This window comes from Meriones unguiculatus, chromosome 21 (assembly GCF_030254825.1).
Source record: "Meriones unguiculatus strain TT.TT164.6M chromosome 21, Bangor_MerUng_6.1, whole genome shotgun sequence".
NCBI classification, from domain to species: Eukaryota; Metazoa; Chordata; class Mammalia; order Rodentia; family Muridae; genus Meriones; species Meriones unguiculatus.
Window position 1 is genome coordinate 19,469,707 of NC_083368.1, and position 20,932 is coordinate 19,490,638.

The following is a 20,932-nucleotide window of genomic DNA, read 5'->3' on the forward strand; positions in this document are numbered from 1 at the left end:
TAGGTTTAAAAGACTTTTATTTAAAATTTTTATTGATAATATTTATATACTTACATAGATTTATAACATGATTAATCAATTATATAGCTATATAATTTATAAAGTGTATTAATGTACATTTATTGAGAGTGTATGATCAAAATATTTTTACTATTATTTTTCACAGTTTAAAAAATTTGGCAGTGCCAGAGAGAACCTAGTAATAATAATGGTACTGGCTACAACTTGCCAACTGTCAGCTATGTAAACAGGAATTGTGCAATCACTTTTGCTCATATTAACCCACGTAATCTTTCAACCAATCATGTAGTACCAATGTTAAAGTGCCCTGTTATTGCCATGCTGCAGACGAGAACATTAAAGCCTGGAGGAGTTGAGTAATTTAACCTGAGATGCAGGTTAAATTACTTCCAGTGGCATAAGCTGCACTCAGGCCAAAAAGGTCCCTTGACCTTGCTCAGGAAGGACATAGAGACCAGGGCTGCCTCCACTCATAGGAGCTCATTTTCCTCCCTTGTATTAAGAAGAGTCGCCATTCCTGGTGCTCTCTTCCTCATTAAACTAGACTGTAGGCTCAGGACTGGGGCCACAAGGATAAAATGAACGTGGATTCAAAATTCTGAATTCTGCTATGGGCAATGAAGCAGATAAGGCAATCACACAAAGAGCTATGATACCCAGAGAACACAAGAAAGAGAAAAGCAGTAAGAATTTGGAGTCATTTCTGCTTCCTGGAGGGATTAGTGGGCTTTGTAGACCACCATCAAGCAGGTTGAAGCCAAAACTCTCCCAGAGTGTCATACAGGTTCAAAACTGTAGAAGGAATCTCTTGTGTCTGTATGGAAGCATCACCTGCCAATAAAAAGCTAATGGCTTATAGCTGAGGCAGGAAATAGGAGCTGGGACATCTGGTAGGCAGAAAGGATTCTAGGATAGAGCCAGCCTCAGGAGGATCACCTAGCAAGATGTGAGGATGACAGACACATAGTACCTGAGCAGAGGTAAGTAGCCATATGGCAGAAGGTAGATTAGTATAAATGGGTTATTTTTAAGTTAGGAGCTACTCAGAGAAGATCCTAGCTATATAACCCAGGTATTTGTAAACATATTTTGAGTTAATGAGTCTTTATTCCAGGAGCTTGAAGCTGAGAGGAAAAAAAAAGAAAAAGAAAGAAAGAAACTGCAACATGAAACATGGAACTCTCTTTGGGAATACTTGCTTTAAGCCTGGCTTTGCCCCTTCCCTTCCATAGGTCCTTTTCATGTTGAAAAGCAGGATGCTCTTCTGAGCCTGGCCTTACCTAACTAGGCCTGGCTTCCCAGAAGAGTGGGAAAGCAGGACCATCCTCACAAGGACAGGGCTCCAGGCTCTGCAGAGTGAGTGACCTAGCCAGGACCACCCCCATCTGCTCTGAGGACTGACAGGAAGGTGGCCACCTTTGAGGAAATGTACCTCCACGTCTCATGACTATATGAGGCCCAAGCAACGGAAGTTCCGTGTTCATCACTTCTAATTGTGGGGACTATACCCTTTACTTTGATCCAGCCCAACTAGTCTTCATTATAGAAGTTAGTTTCTGAGTGCACAGTGTTTTTCCAGAATTATCAACAGAATGAATGAATAAATAAATAAATAAATAAATAAATAAATAAATAAAACAGAACAAAAAAATTCCAACTTTGTAGTGCAACTAATGGGGCCTTAATGAGGCTCACTGTCAAAAGACAGTGGACCCTGGACAACAAAGGGAGGATTGTTTGGACACGGAGCTGCCACCTGTTAAGGTGGATTAATCAGGATTTGGGCAAATGAACTAGTTTAACAACCAACAAATGAGTGAACCTCCGTTTCGGCCACATACCCAGTTTAGGAATGTGGCCATTAAACCCCCCCCAACACACACACACACTGTGACTCAGCGCAGAAGGCACATGGGACCCTTTAGTGAAGCGACGTGGAGATTTTCTGTAAAAAATGTTAATTTACAGAGGGATGGGACGATAAGCTGGAAAGGAGCCAAACTTGATCGTTATCTTCCTTTTCTTTCCATTTTAACTGTGAGAGACAGGCTTGGAAGAAGCTCCGTGTAGCGTTTTCCAAGAAAAAGGAACCAGTAGGATTGACATGTGGGTGACTGTCAGCACAGGAGCCAGCAGAGCACACGGCAGTGGTCTCTGGAGAAGAAGAGGGGATTTCTTGTCTGTGTTTCGACAAGCGAGCCCGCAGACTTATGGCCGCAGGGCAACTTACACGGCTCTGAAGGAAAGGATGAACTGTGCGACCATTTTAGCATAAATCTTGCCCCAATCTCTTTGCCTCGGGTTTTCCATGTCTGCAAATGTGGCTGTGGATGTAGCAGAGACTTCTAAATCGCTTTTAAAGTTACTGAATTTTAAAACCTGCAGAAATTTCACTTTCAAAGACTAGAGGAGCCTTCGAAAGATAAAGGCAAAATAGGGAACTGATTCAAGGAGTCCAAAGATGCTGGCGTTTGGGGCTGAAGAGATGCGTTGTGGCTCCCTTTAAAGCTAGGCAGATCTCAAGGAATTATTCTCATAGTTCTAATTTTCATATTAATTATTATTACTCCCTGTGTGTTTTTGTATGTGGGTGTGCACGGCATGTGTGTGGAGGTCAGAGGACAATTTTCAGGATCTGTTCTGTCTTTCCACTGTGGTTCTGGGTGTTGAACACTGGTAATCAGGCCTGCACAACAACCACCGGATCATCCCATTGGCCCCTCACAGTTTCAATATTGTTCTTGCTATGATCTGTCTCTGGTTCTTCCTCTCTCATTCTCTTAAGAGGGACAGTACTACCCCACACCATGCAACATCCAAATTCTTGTATCACTAAAACAGACTTGATTTTCTGGAAGACAACTCACATAGGACCATTTCACATCCCAGGATTTAATGAGACTGTGTTGTTCCAAATGTGATAGCTTAGGAAGGCTGATAAAAACTAGCACAGTTCCAGAGAGGACCCCAGGAGACTCACTGCGTTCTCACTGGCAAGTGAGCAGAAACAAAGCCACTGGTTCCAGTTAAAGCTGGGTTCCCTCTGTACCACCCTGGGTATGTCCCTGTGCTGATTCATCTCCAATGACAGTGACCCTCCCCCCAATCCCTGGACGGTGTCCCCTTCCAATTTCTGGCATCACTTAGCTCCAGACATGACAGATCTCCATGTAAAGTTAGTCACAGGGTGAGTCAAGGACAGTAAACGCTGGACCCTGTGGAAAATCCAAGTTCTGCATGAGCTCAGAGCAATCCCTGTTGTCTGCTGTGGTCAGAAAAAAAGATCACTGCCAAGACTGCTTTCTCTCTGTGAGCGAGCGTTGGTGTCACACACACACACACATACACTATCATCAGCCAGCATTTAGTCATCTTCAACAGCTTTAAGAAGTTTCAACTGTCAAAAACCGCAGTTCATCGCAGTACATGGATGCGTGTACATCAAGCTCATTCGTGTACAGCCTCTCACATACTTAATCTTGTGGCGAGAAGTTTTCAAAGCTACGTGTTATTTTCAGGTGCAAGACTGTGAGGGCTAGTTTTTTGTCAGCGTCACATGAGCTTGGATCATTTGGGGAGAGGGAACTTCAGCTGAAAACGTCTTCATCAGCTTGGCTTATGGGCTAAGTCTGTGGAGCGTTCTCTCAGTGAACGATGGGTGTGGGAAGGTCCATCCCACCCCTGGGCAGCTGGTCCTGGGCCACGGAAGAAAGCAGGCTGAAGAAGCCGTGGAGAGCAAGCCGGTAAGCAGCCTTTCTCTAGGGATGGACTATGATTTGGAAGTTGTAAGGAGACACAAACCCTCCCCCTCCCCCTCCCCAGTTGGCTTTGTTCAGTGTTTAATCCAGGAAGGAAAAAAGCAAACTAATACAGTGACATTAACATTAACTCTAGTGATCATCAGCTGACCTTGTTTCCTCCTAAGTAAAAATTTTAAAAACCCTTTGCAGGCCACCCTTGCCTCTAGATCAAGCTGTTCTTGTCTGTGTGCTTCCGCTTTTAGTACAGGTGTGACCAAAGCAAGCACTGAGGTACTTGCTCTGTGCCACACACTAGCAATTCTCGTGTGGTATCTCTCAGGTAATACTGAATGCAGTATGAAACTTTATAGGTAATCAGTTTTAAGAAGCATCCTATCATATGTACATACACATATGTTCATATAATCTGTGTAACCATCTTTTAAGATGGGACCTGTCACCAACCACCCCACACACAGATCCGTGCAACAGCAGAGCGAGGCTTCTGGCCCCCTGAGTCCTGGCCCTGGGTGCCTTATTAGACTGTATCTCCTGTAAATCTCCTCTTGTCCACACTGTAGTATTTCTTTCTCATCATTAACGCAAAAGCAAATGGCGGAAGCAGAGGGAGAGAGGCACACTCATGTTAGAGTCAGCCTGGTGGCCCCGAACTGGCCTGACACTCAAGTCCTTCCAATTGGCATGTAGCCCAGTGAGAGTCTGTTTTTATATAAGTAAGAGCCATATGACCAGGAACCCAGGAGAGTCCCCAGATAGAATACTCAAAATTAATGGGAGTGACTGATGGTTGCCAAGGTCCCAGTGGTGTGGAGGGGACTTCTCTTGTATTGCTTTGAATTAGTCAAGACAATGGATTTCTACTTGACATGACTTACTACTTTTAAAAAATTTTTGTTCCACCCATCCAGTGTGTGTGTGTGTGTGTGTGTGTGTGTGTGTGTTTGGGTGCATTAGATTCCCTGGAGCTTGACCTGGGTCCTGGGAACCAAACTCTAGCCTTGTGCAGTTAACTGCTGAGCCGTCTCTCCAGCCCTGCCCCACCCCCAATTTTGTTCTTATAAAGTATCCACTGAGCTATAAAGTCTTTCTAAAGTAGTATATTAGCATATACACTATCAGGTTTCAGTACAGGACTTTTAAGGACAATTTGTGTTGATTCTCTTCCCCCTCCTCCTCCTTGTGTCCTTCTACCCCCTACTCCACTCTATAACCTTCTTTCTCCTTTCATGTGACTTCTACTTATTTATATATAGACAGACATTATAAGATAGTGTCCATAGATAATACATGTGTGGGTTTTGTTCTTTGAACTCTGGGCTATCCTGCTCAGGGTAATACCTCCCAGCTTCATCTATTTTCCTGATGTCAGTTTTCTTCATAATGCGACAAAATTCCACTGTGTCTATGTACCATGCTTTCATTATCCGTCTATCTGGTGATGACCATCTAGGCTGGTCCCATTGCCTTGCTAGTGTGACCAGGAAAACAGTAAATGGATATGTGTACAAATATCTCTGTGACAAATTATCACTCTAGCATTTCCACATAATTCTACAATGTTGGTATTATTTGCCCTAATTAGAAGAGGAAACTGAGGCTCCAAAAAGCTAAATTATGTGTTGAAATTTCAGAGGTTGTACACGATGGAAAGAGAATAAAACTCAAGGGAAGTGTTCTTTCCTCTGTCACCTTTGACATGTTTGCCATCTCACATCCACTTATTTGGATGAATATAACCCTATTAAAATATGCCAATCAAATTTCATCCACGGTGACTTCAGAAAAACTGGAGTTTGCCAGCAGGAGTTTGAGTATTAATAAACTGTTAATTTGACGTGTATCTTTTGCTATGCTTATTTTGGATGCAATGTTTTGTTGGTGTTTGTTTTGTTTATGGGGGGGAATTCTGTATTTAAGGGACCCAAATGCACACTAAATAAACTGCTCTAGGAAAGGTGGTTTCAGATGAAAACAGTATTGGATAAAGACTAAGGGAAAACAGACAAATGAACAAAATGAACAAACAACAACAAAACCTTTAAAGGGGAAAACAATCCCCCCCAAAAAACCCACAAACCTTTGCCCTTGGAATCTCTTCCAGACATACTGCAAAATCTCGATGTCCTTGGAACACTTGGATGTCTCCTTCTGCACCCAACTGACAGATGAGACCATAAGAACAATAGCCATTTTCTGTACTCGAATCACGTCTCTCAACGTCGCAGGATGCCCAAAGGTATGCCTGGCAGCTGGAGCAAGTCAAAGGGTAGTGCTGATGGGATCCAGGCAGGGCAGCAGTCAGGGGCTCTGTGTGGCCCAGAACTGCCTTTGTGTCTGCCATTTTGTTTGTGCCAAAGTAGAATTTATACCCATCAAAATACTGTCATCATGCAAATGTAAGGTTTTCGGTTTTTGTTTTTCAAGACAGTGTTTCTCTTTGTAGCCCTGGCTATCTGAAACTCACCCTGAGTACCAGAATGGCCTCAAGCTCAGAGGCCCTCCTGCCTCTGCCTGCTGCGCTGGGATTAAAGGTGAGCACCACCACGCCCAGCATTTTATGCAAGTGTAAGTATGTGCCAGAAATAATTCATCTAATTCAAAATGAGAGAACCAGCAAAACAATAAAGCCATGGCATAGAGCATTAGAAAGAACTGGGTAGGAACAGAGGGAAGAATATTGGATTATGGGTCTCAGGTTAGATCTAAAATTGGTTGAAATCCTAGAGGGCAGTTGGGTTAGAGTTTCTACCAGACAGGAATAGTTTGCATATTTCCTGGACAAAAAAAAAAGCTAACTGTTAACATACAACTTCACTGACTCACTGACGTTGGGCCTTAATAAATAATAAACAACTTGTGAAGTGAAGGTTTAACTCTCTAGGCATTTCCTCAGGGGAGCAGTTAGACAATGTCCCATTGAAAGGTCATTCATTCATCTTTGGTCTTCATTTTGAGTGTTTGACAACTTTCCTGACACTTAGGCATAAAAGAAAGAATGCTCATAGTAAACCTTGACTATATAAATGCTTACAGGGAAAAGTAAGACAGCCACTGAAACAGCATCACCTTACAAATTGCTGGCATTTAACAGAATGTTTTCTCTGCGTACACAAAGGTCAGAAATGGAGTAGCTTTGTATGTTGTAGTTTTAAAGGATGGAACAATATTTTCAAAGTACATTATAACCTACTTTCTTTTGACTTATAGAAACCCCGAGTCTGGGTTAATATGGCAGATCAAATATTTATATATACAATTCCTCTTGAAACTCTGTCACAGCAGCAGCTCAACAATGAGGGCCCAATTTGGATAAGAAAAACAGGAAAGGAAACATGAGCAGTGAAATTGTGGGAACCTGGAAAAAGGTGAACAAATTTAGATGCCCAAGCCAGCTCTGGGAGCTGAGAACACCTGATCCGTGCACTGGTGGAACTGTCAGGAGGGGACTAAAGTCCTAGTTAAGCACTCCAGAGGATCAGAGGGACCACAGATCTCGGCTCCATGCCTCTGGGCAGCTCCCCCCAAAAGCAGAAGCCTGGACATCTGCGTTCTCAATCCAGCCTTCTCAACCCTGACAGCTCTGGAGTTCCAGACAGGGCAGCCTTTGCAGTGAGGAGGGAGTGTCATCATGTCACCATGGTATATCTATCAACAACCTCGCCCTCTAGGCACTGGGTCCCTCAGAATTCAGCATTTCCCATCTTGAAAACCATGCCCTTCTCCTCCCTCATCTCCTCCCATGCCCCTCCCCCAGCCCACTGATAGGGGAGGTCCTCCTCCCCTTCCCTCTGACTTTAACCTATCAGGTTAGGACTGGCTGCATTGTCTTCCTCTGTGGCCTGTTAAGGCTGCTCAGCCATTAGGAGGGGAGGTAATCAAAGAGCCAGCCACTGAGTTCAGGTCAGAGACAGCCCCTGTTCAACTTACTAGGGTACCCACTTGGACACTGAGCTACCATGGGCTACATCTGAGCAGGGATTCTAGGTTATTTCCATGAACGGTTCTTGGTTGAAGTATCAGTCTCAGAAAAAAACCCTGTGCCCAGATTTTTTTAGTTATTTTCGTCTCCTTGTGGAGCTCCAGGTCTATCTCCCTCTTCTTTCATAAGATTCTCTGCACTCTGCCCAAAGTTTGGCTATGCGTCTCAGCACCTGCTTTGATGCTACCCTGCTGGGTAGAGTCTTTCAGAGGCCCTCTGTGGTAGGCTCCTGTCCTGTTTCCTGCTTTCTCCCTCTTCCCATGTCCTTTCTGAATGAGGATTGGTGAAGAAGGATTGGGTCCTCCTTGCTTAGCTTCTTTAGGTGTACAGATTTTAGTATGTTTATTCTATAGTATATGTGTAGTATCCACTTATAAGTGAGTGTGTACCATGTGTGTCTTTCTGCTTCTGGGATAGCTCATGATCTTTTCTAGTTCCCACCACTTGCCTGCAAATTTCATGATTTCCTTGTTTTTAATTGCTGAGTAGTATGCCATTGTGTAAATGTACCACAATTACTGTATCCACTCCTCAGTTGAGGGACACCTGGGTTGTTTCTAGATTCTGGCTATTACAAATAAAGCTGCTACAAACATGGTTGAGCAAATGTCCTTGTATACTTGAGCATCTTTTGGATATATGGCTATGAGTGGTATAGCTGGATCTTGAGGAAGCACTATTCCTACTTGTCTGAGAAAGCGCCAGATTGATTTCCAAAGTGGTTGTACAAGTTTACATTCCCACAAGCAGTGGAGGAGGGTTCCCCTTTCTCCACAACCTCTCCAGCATGTGTTGTCACTTGAGTTTTTGATCTTAGCCATTCTGATGGGTATAAGGTGAAATCTCAGAGACATTTTGATTTGCATCTCCCTGATAACTAAGGATGTTGAACATTTCTCTGCCATTCACTATTTCTCTATTGAGAATTCTCTGTTGAGCTCTGTACTCCATTTTTTAAATTGGATTACTTGGTTTGTTGCTGTTTAACTTCTTGGATTCTTTATATATTCTGGATATTAGCACTTTTTTTTCTCACTCAGCATGCAGAATGTGGCTGCCAGAACTCTCCTTTAGGCAAGAGAGTAGTGACCTCTTATCTAGAGACCTTGTCAGCCCAGCATGTAAGATTGAAAACTTCTGACAGGAGAGCATTCCCAACACACCCTCCTAGATCACCCTTCACTCAAAAGGTAGAGAGGCCCACATTTGGCTTCTGCTCAGAGTCTAGTCCTCTGCTGATAACCAGGAATGATCAGGCAAGCATTACCAGATCAGCAAGGAAGTCTTTGAACAGAAGATTAGAAATCCAAACATTTTATCAGGGAGAACTTGGAGCTGGCAAAATATGCAGAAGGAAGAAAACATAAACCTTCAAACATGATCAGGAATTGCAAGCTTTGTTCTTCTACGCACACCCACTGGGCTTTTATTTGGACAGTGTCATCCCAGTTTTCAGGGCTCTGCACCCTTGCTAGGCTATGAATTCAGCTGCTTTACTGTTGGCTTGAGTGGGCTGAGAGTGATTCTGGAATCTCCTGAATCTTCCACACTAATATATCAGATAAATAGGAGGAGGCAGGAGGGAAAAAGATGTGGTAAGCCAGAACAAACTAAAGCCAGAAAATTTACAGAAAAAAAACCTTTCTTTCTTTCTTTCTTTCTTTTTTTTTTTTTTTTGAGAAGGGTCTTATACTTAATCCAGGCTAGCCTGGAACTTATTAGTAGACCAGGCTGGCCCTGAACGAGATGCCATTCTCCTACTTTCCAAGTGCTGGGTTATGAGTGTATATTACCATGGCTAGCTACAAGCTTTCTTTTAATAATGTATTTGGTTATAACAAAGGAAACTGGGTGTTTTTTTCTGGTCCATGACATGTGGTTCAAGAAGTGAGCTATGTCCAGAAGCTCACATGTCAGCTGCAGTGGACACCTGACTCTGTATGTTCACCAAGAAAGCTCACAGAGCCTCTCACTTACACAGCTCACTGGAACTACTCTGGCTAGAGCACAAGGCAGATGGAAGATGGGGACAGGCTTTCTAGCCCCTGAGTCATACCTCTCCCCACTCCCCCCAGATATCACCTCCCTCTTGAACACATGGAGCATCCAAACTAAAGCTACAGATGAGGGCTCCTTCTCAGGTCTGTGTCAAACCTGCCCATTCCCAGCTCCACCTGTCTGAAGGGTTCCATCACCTCATTGTCCTTCTATAAGGCCGAAGGATTCCTTTCTCAGTGACACCGGATCCTCAGATTTTCATAGAGCATGGTAGGGATGTCTGAGGAGGTTTCGTGAGAACCAGTCACAATACTGAGACTTGTCCAAGCATGTTCTGGAGACAGGGAATGCCTAGACCATGACAGCACCTATTTTCCCCTACCCAAAAAGTATACATTTCAAACTAAAGGGCTTTGCTGCATAATTCTCTTAACTTTATGTTAAAAACAATGAGCTAAGCCTCCCAGTGTATGTTTTTTTAATGTTCACATATATATAAAATAGGAAATTAAATCCAGTTGGAAACATTCCTTCGGGGAGAGTAATCTGCCTCACTCTGCTGTGAGTTTCAGTTCAGCCGTAAATCAAAAGCTAGACCCCAGGCCGGTGAAATAAACTAGAAATGCAGTTGAATGAACTCTGCAGGACGGCTGGACAGATTTGGATGGTGGAACACTGGCCAGGACTTGTCTGGATGGGACTTGCACAGTCTGGGGCTTCTGCTCGCTCCTGCCTCACACCTCCTGTTCTCCTGCCAGAAATGGGTCACCCATTTCTTGTAAGATGACCCATTGCAGATGCCCAGACCTTTCTTGTGGTAACCTGCTCCAGAATGGAGATAACTTCAGGGGACATACATTTGTAGTCCTGTAACATATAACATTTTTAAACATACTTCTCCGAACTGGTCAAGCTTCACAGAGCATGTCAAACATCAACAGCCACACTGCTGTAGCTTCCCCTGAGTTCCTCATGGTGACGCAACGGCTATTAATTACTAAAGAAAATTCGTCATCTACACCAGAAGATGCTTAAGTAAAGAATGAAAACAAAACAAACCCCATAGATCCTCTTGGTGTCACTTGAGGCAGGTATTTTACTCTCTTGATCTTATTTGGAAGTCTGAACCACAAACTTGGCTTATCAGTGAACAAACTCAACGAAAGAAACTCTACCAGGCCCTTGATTTGTTTGCCCAAAATACTTGCCTCTTGCCCTGCCACTGGCCACCTATGCTTAAACTCTGTCATGTAACAGTGTCATGAAGTGGGGCCTTTGGGAGGTAAGTTTAGAAGAGGTCATGGAAGGGAAGGTGCTATTAAAAGGTTGTGTCTTAAGAAGCAGCTGCAGAGCCTGGCGTTCTCTCTGCCATTAAGACTGGGACACGAGGCAGATATCTGCAAGCCTGTGCCTCACCCTATGTGCAGCCATCTTGATCTTGGTCTTGGATTGCCTAGGCTTCAGAACTGGAAGAAAGAAGTACTTGATGTTTGAGCCACCTACTCTATCATATTTTACTACAGCACCCTAAGTTAAGATACTGCCCCCTGTGGGAGAGAGCTGTTCAGTAACTGCTCCTTGTTTTGGCTGTGTGTTCAGATTACTGATGCAGGGCTGGAGATACTAGCTGCCAAGTGCCATTATCTGCACATTTTGGACATCTCTGGCTGTATCCTGCTTACAGACCAGGTCCTTCAGGACCTTCAGATGGGCTGCAAACAACTCCGGATCCTCAAGATGAAATTCTGCAGGTCCATCTCCTTGTAAGTAGGCAGCTGGAAATGCCAGGATAGCTTGGCACGCAGCTGTACCATTCATAATACACAGTAATTTATATTTTGACGAATGAAACCAACCATTCTGAGTCGAACCAAGTTGATTCCCTTCTAAAATTAACTTCTTGGTCTTATATTCCTTTCGCAGAAGCCTTTCACTTTTAGCACCTTCCTCTCTGTGCAAAGTTAATTCTGCCCCTACCACTTAGCCCCACTGCTGAAATGTCCTGTACTTGGTTCACATCCCTGAGGCTTCAGAAAACACTGAGTAAAGAGATCCCTCACCCCAGACTGGAAAGACTTTCGGCTCCAGGAGTAGTGGGCCTTCCAGTCTTGAAGCCTCACTGCTTGCTACTCGTGCCACGGACCCACTAATGTGTATTTTCACTGAAGTTGCCTGTGGATAAAATGGTGAAAGAGCTGGGATGAGGGGGCTGGAAGAAAAAAAACAAAAACAAACAAACAAACAAACAAACAAAACAGAGCAAACACAGAAATTCCTGTCCTGCTGTACACTCCCCGTGGCCCTGGATAAATGCTTGGCTTACTATCACTCTCTCCCGTGACACTGCATCCCACAAGCCCATTTCCCTTCTCCGAACTGAGTCAGCAGCGGCTTCCTCCTCATGACCTCTCTGGGTCCCCTACTATCTGTTAATTTTTTGATACCACAGTTTTTACAGACCCTCATGCCACGTGACAAGATGAATAAAAAATACATTGCCTAATGCATTCATCACAACTTTTATAGAATCTAAAACCTAAAAAATATATATATTAATGAACATGAAATTTAGCCTGGTTTGTGGCTGACTGAAGAACTGTACTGCACAGCCCAGTATTTCCACACTTCCAAACTTAGCAGTGAGTATTCGGCCTCATCCACAATTCTCTAAAACCAATGCTTTTCAGAAACCACAGGTAACATAGAATTTGGTCAGCTTTTGAGCTGTTTGCTCCCTCAACATGCTTTTCCTTTCACTTCTGTCTCTAACTGTAATGTCCTATCAAAGCCAATGCCAGCGGTTTTGGCACTTCTTCACTAGTTTAGGTTTTTTGATTGTTTGTTTGTTTGTTTACTAGTTTAGTTTTTGTTTTAGACATTTTTTACTACATAGTGAAGTAGGTAGCAGGCTGTGTGTGTGTGCGCATGTGCATATACATGTTTTTTTTTCAGTTATCATGAATGAGATTATTCCCTACTTTCTTTTTTTTTAATTAATTACAGTTTATTCACTTTGTATCCCCCCTGTACTTCCCTCCTTCCTCCCCTGCCAATCATACCCTCCCTCTTCCCCACCCCTGTCGCTCTCAGGGAGGTCCTCCTCCCTTTCCCTCTGATCCTAGTCTGTTAGGTCTCATCAGGAGTGGCTGCATTGTCTTCCTCTGTGGCCTGGTAAGGCTGCTCCTCCCCTCAGGGGGAGGTGATCAAAGAGCAGGCCAATCAGTTCATGTCAGAGACAGTCCCTGTCCCCATTACTACGGAGTCCACCTGGACACTGAACTGCCATAGGCTACCTCCATGCAGGGGTTCCAGGCCATCTCCATGAGTGGTCCTTGGTTGGAGTATCAGTTTTAGAAAAGACTCCTGTGCCCAGACTTTTTGGATCTGTTGCTGTCTTTGTGGGGCTCCTGTCCTCTGCAGCTCTTACTATCTCCCACTTCTTTCATAAGATTCCCTGCACTCTGCCCAAAGTTTGGCTACGAGTCTCAGCATCTGCTTCAAAACCTGCAGGGTAGAGCCTTTCAGAGGCCCTCTGTGGTAGGCTCCTGTCCTGTTCCCTGTTTTCTCCCTCCTCTGATGTCCTTCCTCTTTGCCTTTCTAAATGGGGATTGAGCATCTTAGTCAGAGTCCTCCTTTCTGATAATCTTCCTTAGGTGTGCAGATTTTGGTATATTTATCCTGTATTATAGGTCTAATATCCACTTATGAGTGAGTATATACCCTGTGTGTCTTTCTGCTTCTGGGATACCTCACTCAAGATGATCTTTTCCAGTTCCCACCATTTACCTGCAAATTTCATGATTTCCTTGTTTTGTTTTGTTTTTTTTTTCTTTTCTTATCGCTGAGTAATATTCCATTATGTAGATGTACCACAATTTCTGTATCCATTCCTCAACTGAGGTGCATCTAGGTTGTTTCCAGCTTCTGGCTATTGCAAATAAAGCTGCTACAAATATGGTTGAGCAGATGACCTTGTTGTATACTTCAGTGTCTTTTGGATATATGCCTAGGAGTGGTATAGCTGGATCTTGAGGAAGCACTATTCCTAATTGTCTGAGATAGTGCCAGATTGATTTCCAAAGTGGCTGTATAAGTTTACATTCCCACCAGCAGTGGAGGAGGGTTCCCCTTCCTCCACCACCACTCCAGCATGTATTGTCACTTGAGTTATTCATCTTAGCCATTCTGATGGGTGTAAGGTGAAATCTCAGGGTCGTTTTGATTTGCATTTCCCTGATGACTAAGGACACTGAACAGTTCTTTAAGTGTTTCTCTGCCACCCTCTATTGAGAATTCTGTTTAGCTCTGTGCCTCATTTTTAAATTGGATTACTTGATTTGTTGCTGTTTAACTTCTTGAGTTCTTTATATATTCTGGATATTAGCTCTCTGTCAGATACAGGGTTGGTGAAGATCCTTTCCCAATATGTAGGCTGTTGTTTTGTTTTGATGACAATGTCCTTTGCTTTACAGAAGCTTTTCAGTTTCATGAGGTCCCATTTGTTGATTGTTGCTCTTAGAGACTGTACTCTTAGTGTTCTGTTCAGGAAGTTGTCTCCTGTGCCAATGACCCTTCTTTCTTACTATGTTATTGGTATATAAAAAAAACCTACTGGGTTTTGGATGTTGATTTTTTTTTGTAACTGAATACTTTACTGAAAGTGTTTAACAGATTTAAGAGTTTTCACAAAGAGTCTTTAGTGTCTTTTAATGCATGATCACACTGTCTATAGATAATCTGAATTCTCCTTTTCTCTTTGTATTTCATCTTTTTCTTGCCTTATTGCTTTGGCTAAGAATATAAGCATGATATTGAATAAAAGTGAGGAGAGCGAACACTCTTCTCTCATCTCTGATTTTAGAGGAAATATCTTCCCCCCAGTTAGTGTGTTTGTTATACGTTGTCAGATATCGTCCTTACAATGTTGATATGCTCTTTCTATCCTTAGTTGTTTTTTTTTTTTGTCTTTATCATACATGGATATCTGATGTTGTCAAAGGCCATTTCTGCATGTATTATTTTAGTAAACAATCATATCATTTCTGAGTCTCTTTATACCCTGTATCACATTTATTGGTTTACATGTTATACCATCTTCCTGTTCCTGCAATGACACCAAACTTGATCATAGTACATACAATCTTATAAGTATTCTGTTGAGAATTTTGTATCTTTGTATCAAAGAAGAGAAAATATGTGTGTATGTTTTATGCACATGTGGGTGCGTGTGTGTGTGTGCTCTTTGGTTCTTTATTTCTTCCTAAGGAAGACTAAAAATATTTTCAATCATTTGGTTATGGACCTCCTTGAGTCACAACCTTCCAAGAAAAATGTATACTAGAGACAAAGGTACACAGATTTTTAAGAAGTTCATGGACTCCCTAGAGTCCACTCATACGTCACAGGGGTCTGTGAACTCTGGTGGAGAGCTCCTTTCTGACATGTCAGCCTTCACAAGGTGGGTAGGTCAGGTTATTCCTTCATCAAAGAAACTGGAAACACACCAGGCTGAACATTTACTCAAAAGCACTGAAGATGACTCCCGAGTTCCTGATCCTTGAGTATGCGGTTTCCTCACCCACTCATTGCCTGGTAAGCCCTGAGTTGGCTGACCTACACAGACCTGTGCCTGGGGGAGGGGGGTTGCTGATTATCAGCACAATTCCCAAACATTCCCCCAGAGCAAGAGAAGCTCTGAATTGAGTATGACCAGTGATAGTTACATCTTCAGTTCTGACCTGAGCCCAGTTTGGAAACTGTAGGGATTACTTGTGCACCTCACTAATGCTGAGAACTGTGATTGCAGGATGGCAGCTAAGAAAATGGCCTCTGAGGTCCAGCAGCAGGAATACAACTCTGACGACCCTCCAAGTTGGTTTGGCTATGACTCTCAAGGCAATCCTCTTCCATCTACTCCAAGCAAACAACTTAAACATCCCTCAGATCTGCTACTCAAAGACACATTCAGCAGTGACGAGGAAAGTCTAGACTCCAGACTGAAACAGGAGAAAGGGAACAGCTAGAACTGACAGCTATCCTTCATTTGATGTAAATACTGTTAGTTGCTGGTTCTCAAAAACAATGCAAAACAGCAGTGCACGTCTGTTTCTTATTCAACTACAAACGCCACTTTAATCAAGATAGCAAAGGTAACTTACTCAAGTTACCTTTAAAGATCTATTTATTCAATATACGCGTGCGTGTTTGTGTGTGTGCGTGCACGTGTGTACTAGTGCATGAGCAGGAGCCCACAGAAACCCACAAAAGAAGAGGGTATCGGATGCTCTGGAACGGGTGTTAGACATGACTGTGAATTGCTTTGTAGGTCCTGGGACCACAGCCTGAATCTTCAAGGCCAATAAGGACTTCTAACCAGTAAGTCACCTCTCCAGCTCCAAACAAACTAATAGTTTAGATAAGACGATCCGATCCAAGGTCACAATGTAGAAAGCAGCTCCACAGCTTTTGGTTTTTTGAAAAGCAGAAACTGCTCTCCAGACAGGAAAAGAAAGCAGAGATGATAGCCGTAGAAATCAGCCCAATTTTGAGCCAAGGCACTAGCTCTGAGGATCTGTAAAGCTTTATTTTAAATAACAGAGGCATACATTTTCAAAGACAAAAGGCAGCTTTCTTGTTATTTCTAGACATTTGACAAGGACAGCTCTAGACTCAACAGCAGCCATGTAAAGAGATACAAGAACAATATGACCAGAGGGCATGCCTGTGACACCTCAGGCTTCTATCAAGTTTGGACTACACAGGAATTTAAACTATAAAATACCGAAGGGACAAAAACAAAATACCTTCCAATTTTCTCCTATGAAGAACTGGCCTTTAATTTCATGTTTAAAGACTAATTTAATATGCTTTTCTCATATGTTTTACCACTCTTTGATCAATTCTCTTTACCGGTATCTGATGCTGACAGATGTTAAAAGGGAATACAGCTGTTTTCTGACAGCCACACACACACTGTGTCAGTGACAGTAGATCAGTCTTTTGTCCATTTCCTTGGCCACTTACCTCTTAAATGAGGTTAACTTCTTTGCTTACAAATTTGAAATAAAGAATTTAAAGGATATTTAAAAGTATTTTAAAAAGTGGCCTCTACACCATGTTATTGGGTGTTAAATGTATCAGTTAAATGTTTTAAAATCATTTTCCTCCTCCTCTCTGAATGTTTTTGAAATCGGCGGTAGAAAGGCTTCCAGGACACCAAGTGGACAGCAAGGGGGTCTGTTAAACCGCACATTCTAAGACCTGGGCCAAAGACCTCAGATGACCACGGTGACAGGCAGATTTCTAGCTAAACGTGGAGATTTGTGGCAGCTGCATGACAGTCAGCTTCAGAAGTCTGACCCCAGAGTGTTTCATGTACACAGCTAGGGAGACATAAAAGGGGCAGCTGGCTTCCGAAGGGGTGACATCTGCAGGGAAAGAAAAGGCCAAGGAAAAACATACCCTGCTATACTGAAACTCAGCAGGTGGTTTGATGGTCAAAGCCTGCTTTTTGAAAACCAAGAATGAGAAACCCGTTCATTCACCCTGAGAAGATAAAACTCCAGAGCTACAGAAATGGAAGTGTGTGTGTGTGTGTGTGTGTGTGTGTGTGTGTGTGTTGAGGGAGGGGGGGATGGTTAGAATCAGAAAAGCCAGCTATGCAAAGAGGATCTTATGTACAATTCCACTAATAATTTTAAGCATTCTTAGCTGAATTCTACTTTATGACCTTTTGGGCTATTTTAGCTACTTTTATCAACTTTATTTTTAGTCATGAAAATATTTTTCTAATTGCCTGAGTGAAAAAAACATTAAAAGTGCCTTATTACCTTACTGTTTCCTTTGCTTAACACACAAACACCACATAAAATATGCCAGCATGTGAGACATTCAACCTTATATAAACTCTGATTTCATTAAGAGTGAATTCTAAGGAGGCACTGACAAACCAAACAAAGCTGACTTTATTTCAAAAATAAGAAATTACAAAGAGTATACAGAAATGGGATGTTTATAAAAAGGAAAATATTATCAATAATATTTAGAAAAGTTTATTATTTAAAATTAGTGTTTAATCACTGATTTATCCAAATTAAAATACACAATCCAACTGATTTGCTCAATATAGCATAGTTTTTAATATCTAGTATAGTTTTTACAATTTATGTAATATATAGTGTAAAAACTGTACTATATACTATATATACTACATACTAAAACCAATACAGTGTAGTTTTTATAGCAGACATTTCTAAAGAAATGGAACTCATAAAGTAACTCTATGAAGGATACTCTATGAACTCATATGTCATGTGGTAGAGTAACAGTTCTTTCCCATGGTGAGGACATCCTAACCTATACAAGATACACTCAAAATCAGTAGCTACTGATTTTGAAGTACCTACTTCACTACCAGAAGTGTTTTATTCACAGCTTGAAGACAATGATGCCATAGGAGGTACTAAGAAGAAAGCGTGTCCCATGGGAGTTATAAGAATTCTAAGGTGCCTCCAAAGACTGGTATCCTTCCATAACCATCTCTTGAGTGGGCGTTGTGAATGTGATGCGATAGTCCCATAATTATGTTAATATCCTGGCCAAGCAGGCAGGGATTTCACCAGCTTTCAGGAAAGTCCGACATTCAGAGCATGGGAAGGACTCGGTATGTTTTGCTTGAAGAGGGGCCACACGAGGAAGGAGATGGGCCATTAGAAGACAAGAGTGATTGTTAGCTGAAGCCAGCAAGAAAATGGTCTCATACAGGCGGAAGAGGTTTGATTTTCCCTGTAACGTGAATGCTCTTGGAAGACTTCTCTCCACGCATCCCCCCGCACCAAGCCTGGCTAACATGTTTATTCTAGCTATGTGCTACACTGAACAAAAAGCCAGCATCACCAACTGGTGAGTGAGTGTTTTCTGAGGTCATTACATCTATGGTAGAAGTGTTCTCTTGCCACCATTCAAGGTTTTGCTTTTTATTTCTTCAGTGACCCGCAGTTGATAAGTTCCAGAAGTAAGTAACACAGTTTTAAACTGTGTGTCACGTGAAGCAGCGTGAGGAAACCTTATGCTCTTCCATTCCTTTGCCCAGCTTATGCATGCTGTTTGTGTACACTGTCTGCCTGCTGTCACTCAGTAGTCCCCCTGGCCATCCCACTGTCACAGTAGCATTAGGGTCCCAGTGTTCAAGAAGCACTTATCTTGGTAATGGCTCTAAAGTGTAATGACAGTGATATTTGCAGTTGGGTCTGATAAAGAGAAGCCACAAAACGCTTTAAGGAAACAGGTCAAAGATCTCCACTTACTAAGCCATAAAAATCATTTGCTGAGGCTGCTAGGCCCTACAGTCTGGGTGGATGTACTGTTCATGAAATTGTAAAGAAGGAAAAAGAAAGGCATCCAGTTTTGCTACTGGAACTAAAATGGTATGCGTTTAGTCAGATAAAGGCATTTGGCTGGCATATTTGTTTATTAAAAAACAAAACAAACAAACAACAAAAAAGAACACAGTGTACAGATGTTGATGCTGTCTGTGATTTCAGGCATCACTTTAGGTCATATCTTGGGGACTTCTGTAATGTGGAACAGAACAACAGAAAAGGAATCCCATAGGTAAGTACACATTTGGCAATAGTCCCCCTGAAACCTTCCACCAATATTCGCTGCCAATGCTGTTGTTTTCGACGTTTCTTTGAATACTGGTGTCTGCATTTTTATACTCACAGTCTGGAAGTACATGATAAAAATCATAAACACAACTGAAACTATTCTTAGTCCTTCAGTTTCAGGGACTGAAACCAGCTCTGATGTTTAAAAGTTACAGTGCCTTTGGGGGCAATGGCATTTATCCACCTTTCATGTTTGCTTGCTTGATTCATGAGTCCTGAAATACAAAATTGCACCAAGTTCAGTCTACTCGCCAAGAACAATATTTAACCCTACGGATCTTACTAGTGCAGCTTAAAAAGCCAGAATGCCTAAGAGTATCTTGGTGAAAACTGCAAAAAGGTTTTGTAGTTTTATTTGTATTGTTTTGAATGTAGTAAAAAGAGAATTCTGCTGGTGCTTAATTAGGCTCCATGTATCTGAAATATACAACAGTCAGTGCAGAAGTCTGGAGAGTCAAGCCCCCAGTGAAGACAGTGAGCACATCAAGCATTCTCACACATCCTCACGCACCGTGACCTTTCATTTGTCCCGTCCCCCAGAGGCCTAAGTGGTAAGGGCTCTTTTATCTGCTGCACTATGGGAAGGGTAGAAACTTTCTGCATTGGGTCCAGTGGAAGGCCTTTTGGTCAGTGGGAGTGTGCCCTTGAGGGGCCAATGAGGTTCCAGGCCCTCTGCATCCTCTTCTCACTTTGCAGCCGTGAGGTGAGCAGCTGTGCTACCTTAGTAGAAGCCCAAAGGTAAAGGTAAACTGAGCAGCCTGTGGACTTCATCTCAGCAGGGGGTGTAGGTCCTCTCCATGCATGGTCTTGGTTAGAGTATCAGTCTCTGCAGGGCCCACTGGGCCCAGGTATTTTGGCTCTGTTGCTCTCCTTGTGGAGCTCCTGTCCCCTCCAGGTCTTCCTATCTCTCCCTTCTTCCTTAAGGTTCCCTGCACTCTGCCCAAAGTTTGGCTATGAGTCTCAGCATTTCCTTTGATACCCTAATGGATAGAGTCTTTCAGAGGTCTTCTGTGGAAGCCTCCTGTCCTGTTCCCTGTCTTCTCCTACTTCCAATGTCTATCCTGTTTGCCCTTCTGAATGAGGTTTTATCCTTTTTCCTAGGGTCCTCCTTGTTTTTTAACCTTCTTTAGGACTATAGATTTTAGTATGTTTATCCTATATTATATGGCTAATATCAACTTATATGTGAGTATATACCATGTGTGTCTTTCTGTTTCTGGGTTACCTCACTCAGGATGATCTTTTCTAGTTCCCACCATTTGTAATTGTTCAGTAGTGTTCCACTGTGTAAATGTACCACAATTTCTGTATCCATTCTTCAGGTGACAGATGTCTAGGTTGTTTCCAGATTCTGGCTATTACAAAGAAAGCTGCTATGAACATAGTTGAGCAAATGTCCTTGTTGAATGGTTGAGCAACTTTCGGATATCTGGGATTTCAAATCCTCTTTCCTTATATGTCTGTTTGCCTGAAAAAGGAGACAATTTCCCTGTGGCTAGGAAATG

At 42.5% G+C, this 20,932-nt stretch overlaps 2 protein-coding genes across 3 annotated transcripts in view; one reads left to right on the forward strand and one right to left on the reverse strand.

Moving 5' to 3' along the window:
• Positions 1–17,410, forward strand: part of Fbxl13 (F-box and leucine rich repeat protein 13) — a 195,523-nt gene extending 178,113 nt beyond the window's left edge. The window contains exons 19-21 of the mRNA XM_060373954.1: positions 5,884–6,018; positions 11,359–11,522; positions 15,566–17,410. Of these exons, the coding sequence (XP_060229937.1) occupies positions 5,884–6,018; positions 11,359–11,522; positions 15,566–15,782 (516 nt within the window). The 3' untranslated portion in view covers positions 15,783–17,410. The remainder of the gene's footprint in view (positions 1–5,883; positions 6,019–11,358; positions 11,523–15,565) is intronic.
• A 295-nt stretch (positions 17,411–17,705) lies between these two features.
• The window catches only part of Fam185a (family with sequence similarity 185 member A), a 39,286-nt gene continuing 36,059 nt past the window's right edge, over positions 17,706–20,932 (reverse strand). For both annotated transcript variants that reach the window (XM_060373952.1, XM_021650495.2), the window contains one exon: positions 17,706–19,642. In XM_060373952.1, the coding sequence (XP_060229935.1) occupies positions 19,530–19,642 (113 nt within the window). In that variant the 3' untranslated portion in view covers positions 17,706–19,529. The remainder of the gene's footprint in view (positions 19,643–20,932) is intronic.